Genomic DNA, 21,545 nt, shown 5'->3' with positions numbered 1-21,545 from the left:
GAACTATCTATGGTACAGAAAGCTGTCGAATTTATAAGTAAAAGCTGTGATAAAATAATAATTGAACTTACATAATTAAAAAAAACAGAGTCAAAAAAATCACCAGAAGTAATATTAAAAATGGAAACAATAACATAAAAGAGAAAATAGCAAAACTGAAAGACAGAAGCCGTAGAAATAACTTGAGATTTGTTGGGATTGAAGATAAAGCTAATTAAACTTGGAAAGAAAGCGAGCAAAAAATCAAAGAATTCCTCAATACAAAGCTTAATATACAAGAAAAAAATTTGAAAGATAGAGCCCATTGAGTTGGTAATGAAACAGGAAAAAACAAATCAATAGTTGTTCGATTTTAAAACTACAAAGACAATTGTCTTTGTAGTTTTGAAATCGAAATCTTTAAAGCCCTGGTGTTAAACAAATATATGACAATAAAGTTTTGGAACGAGCAGTTGTACGTTAACGAAGACTTTAGCGGTTTTACAATGGATTTACGAAGAAATCTTTACAAAGAAGCAAAAGAATTGATAGCGAAAGGTAAGTTTGCTAAAGTAACTTACAATAAATGAATTACGCGTTACCTATAATTATAAAGGAATTCTTTTAATATTCTATAATCAAATTTAAAAACAAAAATGGATGACTACGAATCCTTTGCTTTTAATTTTTATGATAAATACCTAAAATCAGATCTTAATTCAGATCCAGGCTGTGATGTGAACACATGTTGTTCTTATCTTTATCCCAACAAGTTAAAAGAGTTTCTTAATAAAAATTGCACTGAAAATCAAAAAATTAGAATCCTTCACATTAATAAATATATTAATAAACATTAATATTAGAATAAGAATTGTAAAAAGTTTTGTAATTTTTTAGATGAAACTGAAAATATTTTTGATATAATTTGCTTAAAAGAAACATGGATTTCATTGAACGAGTTTAAAAATAATTCTATTTTTCATCTGCTAGGTTTAGAAACAATTTTGTTAGACACAAACAAATAAACAGGGTGGAGAAGTTCTGATTTACGTTAAGGAACACATTGTACATAACATTAGGAATATTATGTGCGTTTCTGACGACGATAAAGAAATCGTAAATGTTGAAATTTTAAACAATAAAAAAAAGTACTTTATTAAGCTGCTGTTATAGACCACGTGGTGGTGCGTCTGAAAATCTTAGTTTCTTTTTACTGCAAAATATCATTCACAGAGGTAGCAAAGAAAACAAAATTACTTTTATAATTGGAGATTTCAACATGAGCTGTTTAATTTATAGTAAAGATAAAAAAGTAAAAAGTTTTTATGATGAAATATTTAGGGTTGGAGCTTCCTTTAATTATTCGCCCTACTAGAATAACCAAAACTTCAACGACTTTGATTGATAATATTTTTACAACAGATATTTATAATAAGAAATTACAAAAAGGAATTATAAAAACCGACATATCCGATCATTTTCCCATATTTCTAACAATCCATACTGTATTCTCTTATAACCTTGAAAGACAAAATATAATAAAAAACGTGTCTTCAACGAAAACAATATAAAATCCTTTCAATATCAATTATCACTTCTGCATTGGAAACATAACAACTTTAGTGATGACGCAAATAAAATATATAATAAGTTCTTTGATACTTTGTTCTCAAAATACAATGCAAACTTTTCACTTTGTGAACAAATAACAAAAATAAAAACCTTGAATAGCCCATGGATTACCAAGGAAAAATTCTCTAAAATCAAACAAAAACTATATATAAAATATTTAAAAACAATATTAGATGAAAACCAACAAAAATATAAAAATTACCAACATTTATTTGAAAAAATTCGTAAAAAACTAAAAAAAAATTGTTATTCAAATTTAATTCAATTAATTCAAACGACTCAAAAAAGTACAAGGAGAACGTTGAAAGAGATAATAGCCCGGGTACCCTGAAGGTGACTTAATATAATTATTTTTTTTAATTTTGAAATTAGTCCATTTGTATATTCCAAAACTGTCAACATTTAAATCCTCTTATGGTAGCTTATTGAGGAAACTTAGTTACAATACTTGTTTAATCTAGAGATTATTACCCCTCTGACTCATACTAAGACCCCTAAAAGTGGAATCAAATGGCCATATATAATTTGTTTGGTTACTTGTGCTATTGTATTGACACTTTGTGGATTGGATTTAGAAATAATTTCTGATAACAACTTGGGTTTTCCAGTTTGAATATAGACTAATTTATAATGTTTTAAAAGTTAGTTTTTTTATTGAGGAGGATAAGATGAATTTACAGGAATAGAGTGGCTTTATAGAATGATCTTTGAATTTAGGATAAAAAATTCTAGTTAAAATAATTTTTTTTCTAAAAAAGAGATATTTGCTAAAACATAAATACTACATTTAACTAAAGTTATAAAGTATATGTATACGTACATATACGTTTTGTTTATATGTATCCCTTTTTTTTTTATAAATGCCTTGTGTTGTACACGCAGATAGCTCTTCGCAAGACTTCATTGAAATTAGCGTTGCGTTGTCCTACCTTTCGTATTTCCCAAAATTGTTTGAAGTCTTGATCAACTGATACTCCACTATATGAATTTTAAGAGTAATGTTTGTACCAAGATCTCTAAAACTTTGTGAAAATCTTTTAATATATTCAGAGTATATTGGATTTGATGTTTTCCCAAAACACCCATGAACAACATTGCTAAAGTCTCTCAAAGCTTTCTCATATACATTAAGCTCATATACTTTCCACCAACAATATTATGCTTATTCAAATACATTTGAAAACAATCAAGTTTTCTTAAAAACATGTTTATTCCATTTCAGCAGAAGAACCTTTAGATCTTCTGAAATAGAGTAATCCAGAGAATTAAGTTTTAATTTATCCAACAACATTTTTATCTTAGCATAACTTTCATCAATAGAGAGCAATACAGCCAAAACTAAAGTTTTGTGAACACTAGTAAACTTAAATCTTTACATCCATACTCATCAGAATACTTCACTCTTTTCTTTTCACTTGAATAGGCATCAATCTCTGGCTTCAATGTAATTGACAAGGTAACCTTTAGATAGCCTTGCCCTCCATCTACCCCAATCTTAACATCTATATTATCTGGTTCAAGAGATTTATGTTGTAAAACTGTTGCAATAAACTCATCAACATTATTTTGTATTACACCAGAAACAGTTCTTTCAATGCACTAAACAATAACAAAACAACTTAAATTCAGTTTATTGATTTATCAACTTAATCAAAATATAAAATTATTATGTTGCATTAAATTTTATTTTATTATAATATATTATACAATTTTAGAGCTTTTTAGTGGAGCTAAAATCAAAGTAAACTATATGTAGATATGTTTTAATTATACCACTTTTTTCTTATCTCCGACATCCTGTTTAGACTAAATCACCATAGGCTCAGCATCAAACAAAGACAATAGATCTTTATTTTCTTCTGTTAATTTTTTGAAAAAACTAGACTCAACAGATTTTGTGCCCCAATTCACTCGTATAAATCGAGCACAAATCTCTAACATCTTATAGTCACTAGTAAATTGGATACAAATGTTAAAAACAATGAACTTTTTTAAAGGAATGTATATTTTTTGAATTCTGTTGAAAAAATTTATACCTATATATATATATATATATATATATATATATATATATATATATATATATATATATATATATATATATATATATATATATATATATATATATATATATATATATATATATATATATATATATACATATATATATATAATTATTTTTAAAAATAACACGATGTTTTTTATTCTTAACATGTTTCGTAAAACTTATTTACATTTTCAAAAGATTATTTTACAATAATAAAAAACCTCTGAAATATATATTAAAAAATAGAAGTCTTTACAGAGAAATATTAACGGACAAAAAATTATACATAATAAACCAATATATTTATTACAAAATAACTCGGTAAATAACCAATTAAAATAACCAACTTTCAAAAAAAATATATACATATATATATGTATATATATATATATATTCATACATATGCATATATATATATATATTGTAGTTTTTTCTCTTAATCAACAAATCAATAAACAGATAAATTAAATCAATAAACAATAATCTTTTCTCCTAACTAAAACTCTCTTATTTACAAATTTTTCCTCAATATATATACTCTATGCTTTTCCTAAAATATCCTTCAAAACACCGTCATAAATCACCGCAAAAACATATTTACAATTATTATTGGTAAAAACTATTAAAGCTTTTAAATCTCTAACGTCATTAAATGTTCTAGAACTTTCCGGAATTACACTCCTCCTTGATCCTTACGGATCATTCAAATAGCAATCAAAGTATTTCGAAGGCATGCGCCGTTCCCGACCACTCCGTCGCAAAAGCATGTCGATTTCTTGGGATCCATCTTCAGCTTCGACATTTTCCTCGTTCGTCTCTAACACATCTTTAACTTGCTCTCCTTGATTTTTAGCGTTCTCTAGACCAGTTTCAGTATTCATCTCTTTTTCCACATCAGGGATAATGCAGGACTGAGTATCATTTCGAGGTCTAACGTGTTTCACATGACGCGGAATGCCGTTCACTTCTACGATTTGTTTCGACGCATTCCGAGTTATCGTAGCTGGTTGCCACTTTGTATAGCACCTCGCATTTGGTGGTTTCTGCCAGATTTTATCGCCAATTCGAAACCTCTCGTTCGTGACATTTTGCGCAGGAAGATTCTCTTTTCCCAATCCTTTCACACCAATGGTATAACTGTATATTTTGTTCATCGGACTTGCACCATTTTTGTCGGCTGAGACATTGTACCAATATAATGCTTCCGGTATATACATTTTCGATTGTTCTGCTATTCTCTTGATCGTACGGTGGTTTCTTTCTACAATCCCATTTCCTTCAGGATAATAAGCGGCTCTAAATCTAATTTGTACTCCCCAACTATCAAGGAAACTCCTTATCTCTTTAGCTCTAAATGTCGGCTCATTGTCAGTCAATATTTCAGACGGTGCTCCACGTTTACAAAAAATAAGACGGAGTATTCGGACTATGGCAAGACTTCCGTATGAGCTTGATAATTGTCGCCACAACGCGTATTTTGAAGGTCCGCAATCAATTAGACTCAAAAACTTGTCAGTGCCATAATGCGTGATGTCCATGGCCAATCTCTCCCAGTTTCCTTCAACATCCAAATTCCCTTTTTCCCACCATATTGGCGCTGGATCTATTGACTGACATGGTTCGCAACTTTTTATCACATTTCGAACATCGTTTTCAGTAGCAGTCTGAATTGTTTTACGAACAAAGTTTAACGTTCGATTCACTCCGAAATGTCCAGTTCTTTGGTGTATATCGGAAATATATTCAGCCTTCGTAGCTGCGATTCCCATACAACATTCCGACACTCTGGCACAGTCAGTTTGTTGAGCCATCTGCTGCGAACTATTGTTAACGCATCAGCCAAATTATCTTTAGAAGGAATGAGTTTCATCTCAACGCTAACATTGTATTCTTCAATTAGCTGTTGCAACACGCTCAGTCTTCTTCGAATTAGCATTTCACCCGTCGCTTTTGATCTCAACCTTGATTTTCCTGTAAGGGCATCAGAAACCCAGTGGAATACTGTCATGGACTCCATCATTACCAATCTGCTCACCTTCTTTACTTTCTAAACCATATTTTAAAAAATGTCTCTTGACATAATCAAGACTCGCCACACTTTCGTCTACGAAAATGTCGACAACATAAGCGGACGTTCCACTCTTCACTAATTCGTCTTGATCAATGACGGCACTCACAACGGATTTCATGATCATTGGCACAACGTTCAATCCGAAACCAAGTTGTGTCAAACAATACCTTTTATTTCGAAACACCACTGTTTGGAAGGGCCAAAGAGATTTATCAGTTTTTAGTTGAAGATAAGCCTTGCGTAAATCAATAATTGCTGGTTTGTTACCCATTCTTCTCCATTCTCTAAGCTTTTCGACACACACATCTGCATCTCTCGTGTATGTCTCAATGAAATCGTTAGCTTCTCTCCAGTCTAGAACAGGTCGGATTTTTTGGTCTTTGTTTCTCTGAATGACAGCCATTAAAGGAATCTGCCCTTTGGGCGGCCCCAATTCATTTTCGTCATACTCTAACAGCCACTTCCGATCAATCCAATTCTGTAGTTCGTTTTCATAGTCTGCTCTAGTGTGTTGTGGAATTCCGTACTGTGCCACTTTATTACGCAATCGGTCGGGGCTTTCTCCATCTCTCCATTTCCATTTGAATCTCCATTCAACACCATTAAAAACTGTTTCATGATCTTTCTTTTTTATATCGATTTTCTTGACTTTGTCCTTGTTCAAAGCCGATGCTCCACAGTAACTCAATCCGAACTTCGCTTTTCCCAAAGGAGAAATGGATACTCCTCCAAGTAATTTAATGGAACTCATTCCGAGCATCATATCAACTCCAAACGGTTGGAAGTCCACAAAAATAACTTCATCAACCTCAAGAATCACAACCGCTGACCCAGTGCACTGATGAACTTTTCCTTCAAACGTTACTACCTTTTGAGAGTTTGAGTACCTACATTGACTTTTGGGCAGGAATTTTGTATTCAAAATCTTCTTCGAACATCCTGTGTCCACTAAAGCTGTCGCAACCATACCGTTAACTTTTAAACGAATAACAGATAATGCGCTCATTCCATCGTTGTTCAGGAGCGAGGTAGCGCAGATTCCTCGCTCCTGCAATCGTTCCCTGCAGCTTCCAGCATTTCGATGCAATGTGTCCTTCCTCACCACATTTAAAACATCTAACAGTCTTTGGTGACAAGTTCTTCGCAAGCAAACAATTCTTTGCAATGTGATTCAAACCATTGCAGTTGTAACACACTAACGCGGTTTTCGTAGCATGGCGTCTAGATACAGCGCCAACAGCGTCACTGTTAATCACATTTGCACAGTTCAAAGCAGCTCTCACTCTGGGTAACATTATATCAATCGGGTCCATTACGGCTCGAAATCTTGATGATAAGACTTCTGGCAAACCCACAACAAACTCCAAACGCACAGACTCCTCTGATAATTTAGAAAGATAGGCTAATCGTTTTAAATCAGCCAAAAACACGTCGGCTTTTTCTCCGTCACATAATTTTCGTTTTGTAAACAGTTCATATGCAGTATAGGCATCTAGAGAAAACGCCGCTAATAACACACGCTCGACTTCCACAACATCTTTTTTATCTTCCACGGTTAAAGCATCGTACACTGCATAAGCAGCTTCTCTGAGAAGAATCGGAAAAAGTAGTTCAAGCTTTAAGTTCTGAATTTCAGCAATCACTTTCGTTCGTTGAATCAAAACAGCAGCATCAGAAGCGCCATCATACGTTTCAAACATATCAAATAATCTCATACTTGGTTCCATGCCCGGTTAGCTTGTAGTTTTTTCTCTTAATCAACAAATCAATAAACAGATAAATTAAATCAATAAACAATAATCTTTTCTCCTAACTAAAACTCTCTTATTTACAAATTTTTCCTCAATATATATACTCTATGCTTTTCCTAAAATATCCTTCAAAACACCGTCATAAATCACCGCAAAAACATATTTACAATTATTATTGGTAAAAACTATTAAAGCTTTTAAATCTCTAACGTCATTAAATGTTCTAGAACTTTCCGGAATTACATATATATATATATATATATATATATATATATATATATATATATATATATATATATATATATATATATACATTCATACATATATATATATATATATATATATATATATATATATATATATATATATATATATATATATACATACATACATATATATATATATATATATATATATATATATATATATATATATATATATATATATATATATATATATATATATTTATATATACAGTCTTGGCCATAAGTTTGGAACCGATTAGGTTTTTTGATATAATTACACTTTTTATACCCAAAATATCAACAAAAACTTTTGAAATCATTTTTATTTTAAATATTATATACAAGTAAATATTCTGTCATGTAAAAAATGGTATCAGTATTTTGAATAATGTCCTTTGGCACCCAGTACTGCTGCTATTCTCGCTGGCATTGAATCGGACAATTTCGCGCAGTATTCTGGGGTTATGGCAGTTGTCCATACACGCTTGATGGCATCAATCAGAGACTTCTCTGACGTTGGATTTGTGGCAGCAACCTTCTGCTTAATCATTGTCCACATGTTTTCTATTGGGTTTAGGTCAGGACTTGAGCCAGGCCATGGACCCAAGACTTCGATATGTTTCTGTCTTAGCCAGTTGGTTACAACTGCTGCTCTGTGGCAGGGTGCACCATCATGCTGAAATACCTTACATTTCAGAATGTTCATGTGAGTGTTCAACTTTTCCTTTAATATCCCAAGGTAAACTTGAGCATTGATGGTTGTATTCTTTGGCATGAACCATATGCCACCTCGACCTGATGCCGAGAAACTTGCCCACACCATAACGGTAGGCGCCTACTTCACAGTGGGAACAACATACCTGATGTTGTATCTTTGTTTTGCAGGTCTCCTGACATGTCTGATATATGAGGCAAACTGAGAAAAAGTTGACTCATCTGAAAACATAGTTTTTTTCCAGTCTTGTGCAGTCCAGTCTTTGTACTTGCGACAGAATGTCAAGCGGTCACGGATAATCTTTTTACTTATCATGGCTTTCTTTGCTGGACGACATGATGGCAGCTTGAATTCCTTCAAAAGGCGTCTTCTGATTGTTCTTGTACTGGCAGGAAGTGATGAATTTACTGCTATCTGGAGAGATGACCATGTTGGATTTGCAGCAGCAAGCCGATGTATCACCCGATCCGTTGTGGCAGAAGTTATGCGAGGTCGTCCAGACCTCTTTCTGGATTCCAGAGTGCCCAACTGCTTTGCTCTTGCAATGCCTTTGGTGACAGCAGACTTAGATATGTGCAGTATACCAGCTATTTTACTGTGAGAATAATTCTGCTGGTGTAGGATCATCATCTGTGCCCTTTTCTCCTTCGACAATTCAATACTTCTAGTCATTTTACGCACTGTACATGTTAATGTAGAATACTTACTGCTAATAATATAAATAATTATAAATTAATAGATCTATTTTTATGAATAGTATATATTATTGAATGATAATTTGCAAACATTTATACAAATAAAGCGATTTATTTGCATATTTTTACTTCTTATATAACAATAAAAGAATAAATTAATTAATTTTATACTTATAAGAAGTTAAGCCTTACCTTTCGCACTGATATGCAGTTAATATATATGTAAATCAGCTAATTAATTGATTAAAATATAATGTATAGTTTGTTAATATAAGTAAGTATATTTCAACATTAGTTCAACCGAATATAAGTTCAGGTAAAAATTAGTTCAAGGGAACGATAGTTTAGGCATTGAACAGTGTATAATGCAGCTTAATGAGGGTCATATTGTTCACGATGCTCTGCTGCGGTGTAAAGTTACACGATTCACGTTTTGCAACGATTAAGAAGTCGCGAAGGCATTTAACTATGCAACTGATGCTGCATAAACACGATGCTGCAGCAGTTAAATGCCGTACGCGTCATAGAAACGTTCCTATGAGAAAAAAATTCATCGGTTCCAAACTTATGGCCAAGACTGTATATATATAAATACATATATATATATATATATATATATATATATATATATATATATATATATATATATATATATATATATATATATATATATATACATATATATATATATATATATATATATAGATAGATATATACATATATATATATATATATATATATATATATATATATATATATATATATATATATATATATATATATATATATATATATATATATATATATATATATATATATATATATATGTATATATATAATATATAAACTGACAGTAAAATTAAATAGATAAGTTTATAGTATAATGTAAAGATTGTTTATTAAGTGAGGAACTTTCCCATTTAATGCGGAGGGCTTTTTTTATCTTCAAATTGTGTTTGGTTGGGGCATTATCCAAAATCTCAAAAGAATCACACTAAGCCAAATTTTTGCAATTAATAGATAAATTTAAGTGTTTAAATATATAAGATTGTTTATTACTTTTAAGGTGCTCATTAATTCTAGTTGCCAAGTGTCTGGAGGTTTCTCCAATATAACTGGCATTACAGCCAGCGCATGAAAATTTATAGACAACATGAGATTTAAGCAGTTTAGGAAGTGATTCTTTTAAGCAAAAACAACCTTGTATTTTATTAGTAGTGAAAATTAGTTTTATGAGAACATTCTTGCAATATTTATGAACAATTTTTGAAATTTTCCTTTTAGTGTAATTAAATTACATTTCAATGTATGGAAGCTTATTGTATCTTATATTTAAGCTATTACCAATGTTAGACACAGATGGGTTCATTTTCTTATCAATATAGGATTTAATTTCATAGTCATAAACTTTTGGGGGAAATTTATTATTTTGTAAAACTAATGATAAAATCTTAATATCTTTATCAAAACCAAACCAAGAATTATTAATTTTAAATGTACAATCGATCAAACACCGAACAAGTCTAAATTTGTAGCATGAGGGAACAAAACAAAAAAATTTTGACCTGTATGCGTTTTTTTGTGATAAACTGAAGTCGAAAACGAATTGGATTTTTAAATAAGTACATCTAAAAAAGCAATTTGGTTATCTTGTTCTTTTTCCATAGTTTTTTTCAGATTTTTATGTTATTTATTGAGGTATTTGAAAAATTCTTAAGCTCCGTATTCAGAATTAAAAAAAGCAACTATGTCATCCACATACCGTTTATAATAAAATGGTGCTGTAAAAGATCAGTTATTGACCCATGTTTGTTCATGATATCCGACGAAAATATTCGCTAAGATGGGCGCTAAAGGAGAAGCCCCGCAACACGATCTGTTTGATCGTAATATGATCAGTCAAGTTCACTTTAAAAAATTACTTCAGATTTCCACATCCGGTTCACATTTTCTATTTGGCAGAAAATGTTACGATCGAACAAATGGTGTTGCTATGGGTTCTCCTTTAGCGCCCATCTTAGCTAATATTTTCGTAGGATATCATGAACAAACATGGGTCCATAACTGATCTTTTACAGTACCATTTTTTTATAAACGGTATGTGGATGACATAATTGCTATTTGTAGTTCTGAATACGAAGCTCAAGAATTTTTAAACACCTCAATAAACAACATAAAAATCTGAAATTTACTATGGAAAAAGAACAAGATATATATATATATATATGTATATATATATATATATATGTATATGTATATACAGTATTGGACAAAACTAGTGCAACCAAATAATGCAAATTTAGTTTCTTTATATAAAAGTGCTGCATTTTTTCAATTTAGAGAAATAACTATGAAACTGTTTAGAGACAAAGTCCTTCAAGTTTTATTCATCACAAAATTCATTATTTGTACACGAAAGTTAATAAATTAATCAAAAGTATTAAAAGAAGTTGATTTTCTTCTGGAAAAAGCAAGTGCAACTCGACGAAATGTTGACCAACCTGTATTTCACTATCAATATTTTGTGGCGAATCCTTTGTTGTCGATCAAAGCATTGCATCTTCGAGGCATAGATTCAATCAGTTGATCAATGAAACTTTGTGGAATCGCTGGCCAGGCCTTTTGGATTTGTTCAAACAGTTGATCCTTATTACGAACACCTTCACGATTAATTCTGCGGTTGACGATCTCCCACAGCTTCTCAATAGAGTTGAGATCCGGAGATTGAGGCGGCCAATCCATCACCGATAGGTGGTTGTCTTGAAACCACTGCTTGACAACTTTTGCAGTGTGTTTCGGAACGTTGTCTTGCTGAAAAACCCATTTTACTGGCATATTCCATTCAGCATTAGGTAACATAACATTTTTCAGGATATTTTTATACATGAAACGGTCCATTATTCCATCGCTTCGATGTATTGGACCTAGACCGTTAGCAGAAAAACACCCCCAGACCATTACATTGCCTCCACCATGCTTCATGGTCTTATGGCAGTAACGTAAATCGAGGCGTTTTCCGGCCGGTCGTCGTACACGGCAAATGCCATCGCTCCCAATGATGTTGAACGTCGATTCATCACTGAACAGGACAGTTCGCCATTTCTGCACATTCTAGTCAATATGAGATGTAGTAAACAGGAGTCTTTTCTACTGGTTTTTTAGTGAAATCAGCGGTTTCTTTGCAGAGCGTCGAGAAAACTATCAGGCTTCAACAGCACCTCGTTTGATTGTTCGGTCCGATACAGGCAGCTCTAATTGCTTTTGTATCTCGACTGATGATATCCAGAGATCCTTTTTGACGGATCTGACGATCATAGAATCTTTTCTAGAAGTGGTGGAACGCGGTCTTTCACCTTTGTTATCTGCTACCAACTTCCCCGTAGAACGATATTTGGAACATAGTCTTGATACAGTCCATTTTTTCACGCGATATTTATCACAGATACTTTTTTGTGGCAATCCACTTACGTAATCGCGAATAATTTTCTTTCTTAGTTCCAATCCAAGACTTTCGGGAGCCATTTTTGCACTTGAAGTCATAAAAATAATAAAAATAAATAATCACGCTTCTCATGGCTTGCCGTGTTACATTTACCTAGTGATGATACAATAATGCTCTGTGGAACACAACATCTTGGTTGGATGTGGACTGAATTGATGTAATGAAACACTTGTTGTATTTCACTTCTTGTATTGATGTTCTTCGATAAAATACTTTGATAAAACTCACTTTGATAAACTGTCTTGATAATACTGACTGATTGACATCCATATACTGACTGAATTACATGTCGATTTACATCTCTCTTATATAGTAAAATGAATCTGTGTGAAACTGTTCTGGAAGATTCTAGATGCTTCTTTTTGATGCTTCTGGAAGCTTCTGGATGCTTCTATATGCTTCTGAATGTTTCTGGATACTTCTGAATGCTACTGGATGCTTCCAGATGCTTCTTCTGGAAACTTCTGGAAGCTTCTGCATGCTTCTAGAAACTTCTTTAAACTTCTGGATACTTCCTTTAATTATTAAAAAATTTCCGTGACGTTGACGTGGACCAGACTTAAGAAAATGAAACAAACCAAATAAGTTGCACTTGTTTTGTCCATTGCAAAATGGCACTTGTCAACAAAACAACCTGTCAGCTGATTGCTCATGTCATGGCATGCTATGACGCCAGACTCCTTAACTGTTTGCTTTGGTAGTATAGTTCGTTTTGTTTTTAAGACATGTAAAATTAGGAACACTTTTTAGCATTGTTCGATGTTGGTTGCAAATGTTTTGTCCAATACTGTATATATATATATATGCATTTTTTTTTTTTGACAGTTGGTTATTTTAATTGGTTATTTACCGAGTTATTTTGTAATAAATGTATTGGTTTATTATGTATAATTTTTTGTCCGTGAATATTTCTCTGTAAAGACTTCTATTTTTTAATATATAATTCAGAGTTTTTTATTATTGTAAAATAATCTTTTGAAAATGTAAATAAATTTTACGAAACATGTCAAGAATAAAACACATCGTATTATTTTTAAAAGTAATTACTTATGCTATTACGACGTAATAATATAAAATAAGTAATCGTTTTATAAATATATATATAATATATATAAAAATAAGGAATAAAATAATTAATTATTTTATATATATATATATATATATATATATATATATATATATATATAAATATATATATATATATATATATATATATATACATATATACAGTGGGTTGCATAAATATAGAGTCACTACTTTGGTGATGTGAAATTTTTGTTTTTTTCACAATTATCTTTGAAACCAACTAATTAATACAATTAAAAGTGTATTAAATGGCCTAATTGATTCTCTCTGTAATTGGAATCTGTTAGGTTAATCAGTCTTGATTAATTACTAATTTAATTAGAACATACCTGTATTATTAATGTAGCAAAAATATAAGGTCAACTAAAATTTAACGACTCAAGTTGAAATATATCAACAAAATGTAATCCGAGCGATCTAAAATTTAGTGGTTGATTTCTTTCGAACTGTATAAACGTTCTTGTAAAAATAAAATAAAATTATAATTTTTATATCTTGAGTTATTCGCATTTGTAATTATTCGGTAAAGTAAAAAGATAAAAATGGGCAGAAAAGCTGTTTCAGACAAAGTACGATGGCAAATTGTAGGCCTGCTAAAAGATAAAACAAATAGCCAGCGAGAAATAGTTCAAATGTGCAATCTTTCTCTTAAATGTGTACAAACGACGTTGAAAAACCACGAGCTACATAATGATATCAAAGATTTACAAAGGCTTTGTAGGCCTTTAAAACTAACTTCAGGAGACCAGAGTTATCTTGATTGAAAGGTGACCCTGAAATTTCTTTCCCTAAATTTTCTTTAAAATTACTTTATTGAAAGATGACCCTAAAATTTCTTTCCCTAAATTTTCTTTAAAATTACTTGATTGAAAGATGACCCTAAAATTACTTTCCGCGAACTTTTAAAGAACTATTTATAAAGCTGAATATACTTAATGTCTACCAAAAAAATATTTGATCTTTTAATTTTCATGTATAAAGTTAATAAAAGAACAATACTAAACATTTTAATTCGTTTTTTAAAATAAATAAACATAGATACTTAACCAGATACTCAAACAACACCTATATTCAGCCTAAATGTTTTAATGCCACAACTGAGTTTTCATTATCCATTAGAGGACCAAAAGTATGGAATAAAATCTTATCTAATAAACTTAAAACTCTTCAAACTCTTGACGAATTTAAAGTAAAATTCAAGCAAATGCTCCTAGTTAGTGATGGATTGCTTGACTTTTTTGGGTGACACAGATAAGTTTTTTTGATTTAGTTTGAAGTTTATCTTTGTCAACCCTTTTATGAATTTGGTTGAAGCATGCTTAAATACATACAAATATATATATATATATATATATATATATATATATATATATATATATATATATATATACATATATATATATATATATATATATATATATATATATATATATATATGTATATATATATATATATATATATATATATATATATATATATATATATATATATATATATATATATATATATTATAATTGGAAACCTTCAATTTCTTCTCAATTCTGTGTTTTATTAATAATTTTAGTATTTAATCTTAATTAATTAAAAAAAAACAAAAAAAAAGTTAAAAAAGTTAAGTTGTTAAAATCTTTTTTTTTTTTTTTTTTTTTTTTTTTTATTGCAAGTTTTACTTTGTGCAAATTTATATTAATCTTTATATATTTATTTATTTAATACTTATTTCTAAAAATTTGTTATTTTACTTTTTATTGATTATTTTATTATTTTAAAAAAAAAAAAATTTTTTTTAAAATTATTCAATTTGAAAAAAAAAAAAAAAAATTCTATATGACCCTGTAAACCACTTTTGCTTATCTCAGATCGCCTAAAAAGAATAAAGTGGTGTAGATAAAGACTTCACTGGTCTGTAGAAGACTAGACCAATGTTATTTTCAGCGACGAATCCAATTTTGAGGTGATCAATTGCAAGTCAAGACTAATCATCAAGAGGCTGGCTGGTGAAAAGTTCAAAGAGTGTTTTTATGTACCAAGGATACAAGGCGGAGGAGGATCAGTTGGAATATGGAGATGCTTCTCCCATAAAGGAACAGGGTCATGCACCATTTATAACGGCAGAATTAACCATTACGACTGCAAAGAGATCCTCGAAAGTAAACTTTTGCCAACACCAGAGCTTTTTACGGAAGACAACAAAAATGGATTTTTCAGCACGATGGAGCTACGGCTCACATTGCAATCTTGGTTAAAGAGAGGGTTAATTGGAAAAACATTACCGTCATGCCTTGGCCAGCTTGTTCTCCAGATCTCAATCCCATCGAGAACATTTGGGCTTGGATAGACAAGAGATTGGTCAAAAAAAGCATAGCCAGTGTTGCGCAATTGAAGCAGGCGTTAGAAGAGCTTTGGAAAGAATTTCCAAGAGAATAATGAAACTGACGAGTTGAATCTATGCCTAGACGTGTTCCTGAATGTGTGAAAGTTTTTTCAAAAAAAAAATCTCAATTTTTTTTTTGAACCAATATTTAAGATTTTAAATTAATTTTAATTACTATTAATTACTGTTGACTTTCGTCAAACAATTGCATGTTGTCAGAAAATTAAAACCAATAATTTAATTACAAATTAATTGATTTTTAAAAAAACCGCAAAAATAAAAATTTAAATGACCAGAATATTTTTAAAAAAATCTTGAATGTTTTTAAAACATTCGGTATGTTTTTTTAAATATGAACAATGTTTTTATTTTTATTTTTTTTACTGTAAATCATGCACGGAGTGATACTACATCGACTATCTTATAGCCTGACTCAAAGGGAGTCCTGCTACATCGACTGAGGGTTTGGTTGCGGCAGGCAGTCTATCAAGTAAAAAAAAAATTCCGGTCTTCCCTTTTAATTTTTATTTTTTGTCAAAAAAATACGGAAAAACTGTCTAACAACGTGTTAGATATATATGTATATATATATATATATATATATATATATATATATATATATATATATATATATATATATATATATATATATATATATATATATAATATATATATATAGTATATATATATAGTATATATATATGTAACATCCCAGACGGAAAACTCATTTAAAAGTTACGCGTGGTTTCTGTTGCGTGTTTAAAACTCCCGAAAACACTAAGAATAACACGTGTCAAGAATAGGGTTTTCATTCCGTGAAATTAACTACTATATTTTACCAAAAATCCAGTTTGGATATTAAGTTTTTAGTGATAGTTTTTCAGTTACAAAAATGGAGTATTAAGTTATTAAAATTTTTCGCAATGAATGTGAAAACATTACTAAAAGCGCGCGATTTTTCACATTTAATGCATTTTTATTATTCGGAAGGTTTTAGAGTGCGTAACGAGAACATTGAGAAAAACATTTGCCGAGAAAATTTATATTTTGAATAAAATCAGTTTTTGTTAAGTATTAGCATGTATATATATATATATATATATATATATATATATATATATATATATATATATATATATATATATATATATATATATATATATATATATATATATATATATGTATATATCTATATATATATATATTTAAATATATATATATATACATATAAATATGAATATATATATGCACATATATATATATATATATATATATATATATATATATATATATATATATATTTATATGCACATAAATATATACATATATATATATATATAAATATATATATATTTATATATATATATATATATATATATATTAGTAGTAGAAAATCACTTAACAAAATTTTTTTCCATTTAACACTGTGTTTCATCAACAAAGATTCATCAGAAATGGATGATCAAATTAATAAAACTTCAATTTATACCAAAATTAAATTACAGGAAGTTGCAAATGTCTTAACTACTGTAAAATTTCACACATTTGTGGAATTTGCTGACACTATTATAAAAAGAATTCTTTAGAAATGATTACTTATGCTATTTTTTTAAAATGTTTTTTTAAAAAGGGTAGTTAATGTAAATATTATTTGAACTCATTTATTTTTATAGTTTTTTAGGAGAAACTTATTTTCGTGCCTACATTTAGAAATTAATTCCGATCTTTTGTTTAATAAGCATTCTTGATTTGCATGTGTAATTATTTCAAATTTTTCTTGTATGCATAGTATGCATTTTTTGGAAATATTGTTATATGCAGGCGCTGTTTTAAGGATAGACCAATTCAGTATAAAATCATCAATATTTTTTTCTTTTAATTCCCATATATATTTTGACAGCATGGTGTCTTTTGAATACTTTTTATTCTTGAAAGATTGCTTATGATTGGCAAAACGTTTTTTCCATTCACCCTCTGTTATGCCAATATATTGTTTATCAGGTACATTCTTAGAGGAAACAACACATTTATATACCACATTTTTTGATAAACAACTTCCACTCATTGGACAATTGATTTTTAGTTTACAATTACAATTTTCTGTATTTTTTTCATTTAGGATTTCTTTTTTGTTTAACAAAGCCTTATTGTGACCTTTTATAATTCTTTCCATATTTTTTGTGCAACTGTAGCTAACTTTAATTGTATTTCGATTAAAAATTTTATGTAGTTTATTAGATCGCGGGAAATGCTTATCAACCAATTTTAAAAACACTTTTCCTATGTTAGTAGAAAATTTTTGCTTTATGGGGGGTTGAACCAAATTACATTTCTAGTTCTATTTCGTTTTTTTGTATTCTTTTTTTCTCAGGGTCAAATTTTAGTTCAAAATTTTCAAAACCACTTTTTTTTAGGGCATCTTTAAATATTCGTTTAGAGGAATTGAATACATTTTCATTTGAGGAATTTTGGTTTAGTCTGTTATTAATTGAAATCGGGATTTGTTTTAGAACTTGGGGTGGATGGTTAGAGTTAATGTTAATATATAATAGTTCATCGTTTGGTTTTTTGAAAGGCTTATATGAATTTTCAGAGAGGTTAAATGTGACATCAAGAAAATTCACAATTTTTAAATTTATGTTTATTTCGATTTGAAAGCCAATATTTTTAAAAATTTTTATAATATCTTTTCTAATTTTGTCGAGCTGTGGACCAGATTTTCTACGCATTACTATTAAACCATCGTCGCGATAAAGGCCTAAATCTTTTATATTGATTATTTTACTTAACAAATCTAAAATATATAGTCCAACAAATTCACAAATTTCTGCTCCGTCATAACTGCCCATTGTTACATCAAAGCAGTCATGTATGTTTTTCTTTTTCCAAGTTTCCTTATTAAAATAAAGTAAGGTTTTTCTACAATGTTTTATTATACGGATTGTGTCATCAGGAATAGCTGTGTGGCTTTTTGCAAATTCAATAGTCTTATCTAAAATATCTGCGGTTATTGAGGGGTAAAAATCATTAATGTCAAATTGAATAAATGTGCAGTCATTTTTATTTTCGATTATGGAGAACCAGTTTATAACATCAGTGGTATTTTTCCACTGTTGCAAATTTAATTTATTTCTAAGAATATTATTAATTTTGTCCAATTTAATTTTGCTTATATGTACAATCTCACTTTTTGAGGGAACCAATAACCTACAAGGAAGTTTGTTTTCAAAATTTGGTTTATGGTCTTTTAGTGTTACGAAGGCTTGGGCAGGGGCAGTTGATTCGATTCTATTATCAAGGTTTATTTTTTTAGCAATACTTTGCGCTTCTAAATTAATTGCCTTTTCCAAATTTTTAGGGGCTTTTTCATAAGAACTAGTAATATTGTCGCGTAAAATTTTTTCATAGTTTTCTGTTGTGAGTTGGTAAATATTATTTGTTTTATCAGCAAAAACCAAAATATTAGGGTTTGATTTAATTTTTTTAACATCTAACTTTAATTCTGTTTGAAATTCGTTTTTTATAGGGCGAAACTTGATTGTTTTAATTAAATGTAATAGGTCATTTTCAAAATTTTCCAAATCAAGTATAAAAGGTGGGGAATTTTTTGTTTTAAATCCATAATTATCATTATTATTAAATGTATCATCTGTTTTTGTACTTGGTTTTAAGAAAAAATGGGTTTCCAACGAATTCTTTTAATAAAATGCTCAACTTTATCAATCAAAGAAATAGTATAACTTTTTTCATCTAGTATAGGTATATTTTTCAACGAGTAAGTGAAATTATTAGTTTCCATAATTACACGGAATGTTAAAATACAATTAAGAGTGCTCAACAAATGCTAATAAGGAGCCTAATATATATTTAAACAACTTTAAAAAGTATTCTACACAATAGAGTGCTCAATGTTCTTAAAAGAACAGAGCAATTATATTAGTAGTAGAAAATCACTTAACAAAATTTTTTTCCATTTAACACTGTGTTTCATCAACAAAGATTCATCAGAAATGGATGATCAAATTAATAAAACTTCAATTTATACCAAAATTAAATTACAGGAAGTTGCAAATCAAGAATAAAAAGTATTCAAAAGACACCTTTCAAGAATAAAAAGTATTCAAAAGACACCATGCTGTCAAAATATATATGGGAATTAAAAGAAAAAAATATTGATGATTTTATACTGAATTGGTGTATCCTTAAAACAGCGCCTGCATATAACAACATTTCCAAAAAATGCATACTATGCCTACAAGAAAAATTTGAAATAATTACACATGCAAATCAAGAATGCTTATTAAACAAAAGATCGGAATTAATTTCTAAATGTAGGCACGAAAATAAGTTTCTCCTAAAAAACTATAAAAATAAATGAGTTCAAATAATATTTACATTAACTACCCTTTTTAAAAAAACATTTTAAAAAAAAAGCATAAGTAATCATTTCTAAAGAATTCTTTTTATAATAGTGTCAGCAAATTCCACAAATGTGTGAAATTTTACAGTAGTTAAGACATTTGCAGTTTAAATATATATATATATATATATATATATATATATATATATATATATATATATATATATATATAGATATATATATAAATATATATATATATAATATATATATACATATATATTTATATATAATATATATATATATATATATATATATATATATATATATATATATATATATATATATATATATATATATATATACACACACACACAAACACACACACATATATTAAATATACACGTGTGAATATATATGCTTATATATATATATACATATATATACACACGTGTATCTTTATACATACACACTTGTGTATCTATATAATTTATACAATGTCAGGCCTTGTTAAGAAGCGTTACGCAGCTCGCATTTTGCTTGCGAAAAGGCGATTTGCATACGCGCCCAGCAGTTTTGCGCTACGCAAGAACTTATTTCTTTTAGAATATTTAAATTATCTTATAATTGTCGTTAACGTGACGTTTATTCAGAAGAAAAAAAGTCGTAAGTATTTAACCGCAATTGTAAACTAATTGTAAACTAAGATTTTTTGTTAATGAAACAGTTTGTTAAATAATTTTTTTGTTGTTGTTAAAAATTAGTTAAAAAAATTAGGTATTTTAAGTTTTATCTTAAGGACTTAAATATATAAATTTCTTTTAAATATAAAATTTATTTTAGTTACAATAGTTTAAAAAATGCACGATTTATTTTGATGTAATTTTAATTACTATTAATTACTGTTGACTTTCGTCCAACAATTGCATGTTGTCAGAAAATTAAAACCAATAATTTAATTACAAATTAATTGATTTTTAAAAAAACCGCAAAAAAGAAAATTTAATTGACCAGAATATCTTTAAAAACATCCTGAATGTTTTTAAAACATTCGGTATGTTTTTAAAAACATGAACAATGTTTTTATTTTT

General features: G+C 29.1%; 2 protein-coding genes across 2 annotated transcripts; both read right to left on the bottom strand.

The window, feature by feature from the left end:
* Nucleotides 1-4,350: 4,350 nt before the first annotated feature.
* LOC136076281 (uncharacterized) lies at nucleotides 4,351-5,469 on the bottom strand. The gene has a single exon (XM_065789754.1). The coding sequence runs from the start codon at nucleotides 5,467-5,469 to the stop codon at nucleotides 4,351-4,353; it is 1,119 nt and encodes a 372-aa protein (XP_065645826.1).
* A 6,867-nt stretch (nucleotides 5,470-12,336) lies between these two features.
* Nucleotides 12,337-12,657, bottom strand: LOC136076280 (uncharacterized). Its single transcript, XM_065789753.1, has one exon. The coding sequence runs from the start codon at nucleotides 12,655-12,657 to the stop codon at nucleotides 12,337-12,339; it is 321 nt and encodes a 106-aa protein (XP_065645825.1).
* Nucleotides 12,658-21,545: the final 8,888 nt, after the last annotated feature.

This window comes from Hydra vulgaris, chromosome 02 (genome assembly GCF_038396675.1).
Source record: "Hydra vulgaris chromosome 02, alternate assembly HydraT2T_AEP".
Lineage (NCBI taxonomy): Eukaryota > Metazoa > Cnidaria > Hydrozoa > Anthoathecata > Hydridae > Hydra > Hydra vulgaris.
This window is presented reverse-complemented; position numbering and strand designations above follow the sequence as displayed.

What these genes read in the sequence shown, in the direction of transcription:
- LOC136076281 (XM_065789754.1), bottom strand. Translation starts at nt 5,469, where the DNA reads ATGGCTCAACAAACTGACTGTGCCAGAGTGTCGGAATGTTGTATGGGA.
- LOC136076280 (XM_065789753.1), bottom strand. Translation starts at nt 12,657, where the DNA reads ATGGCTCCCGAAAGTCTTGGATTGGAACTAAGAAAGAAAATTATTCGC.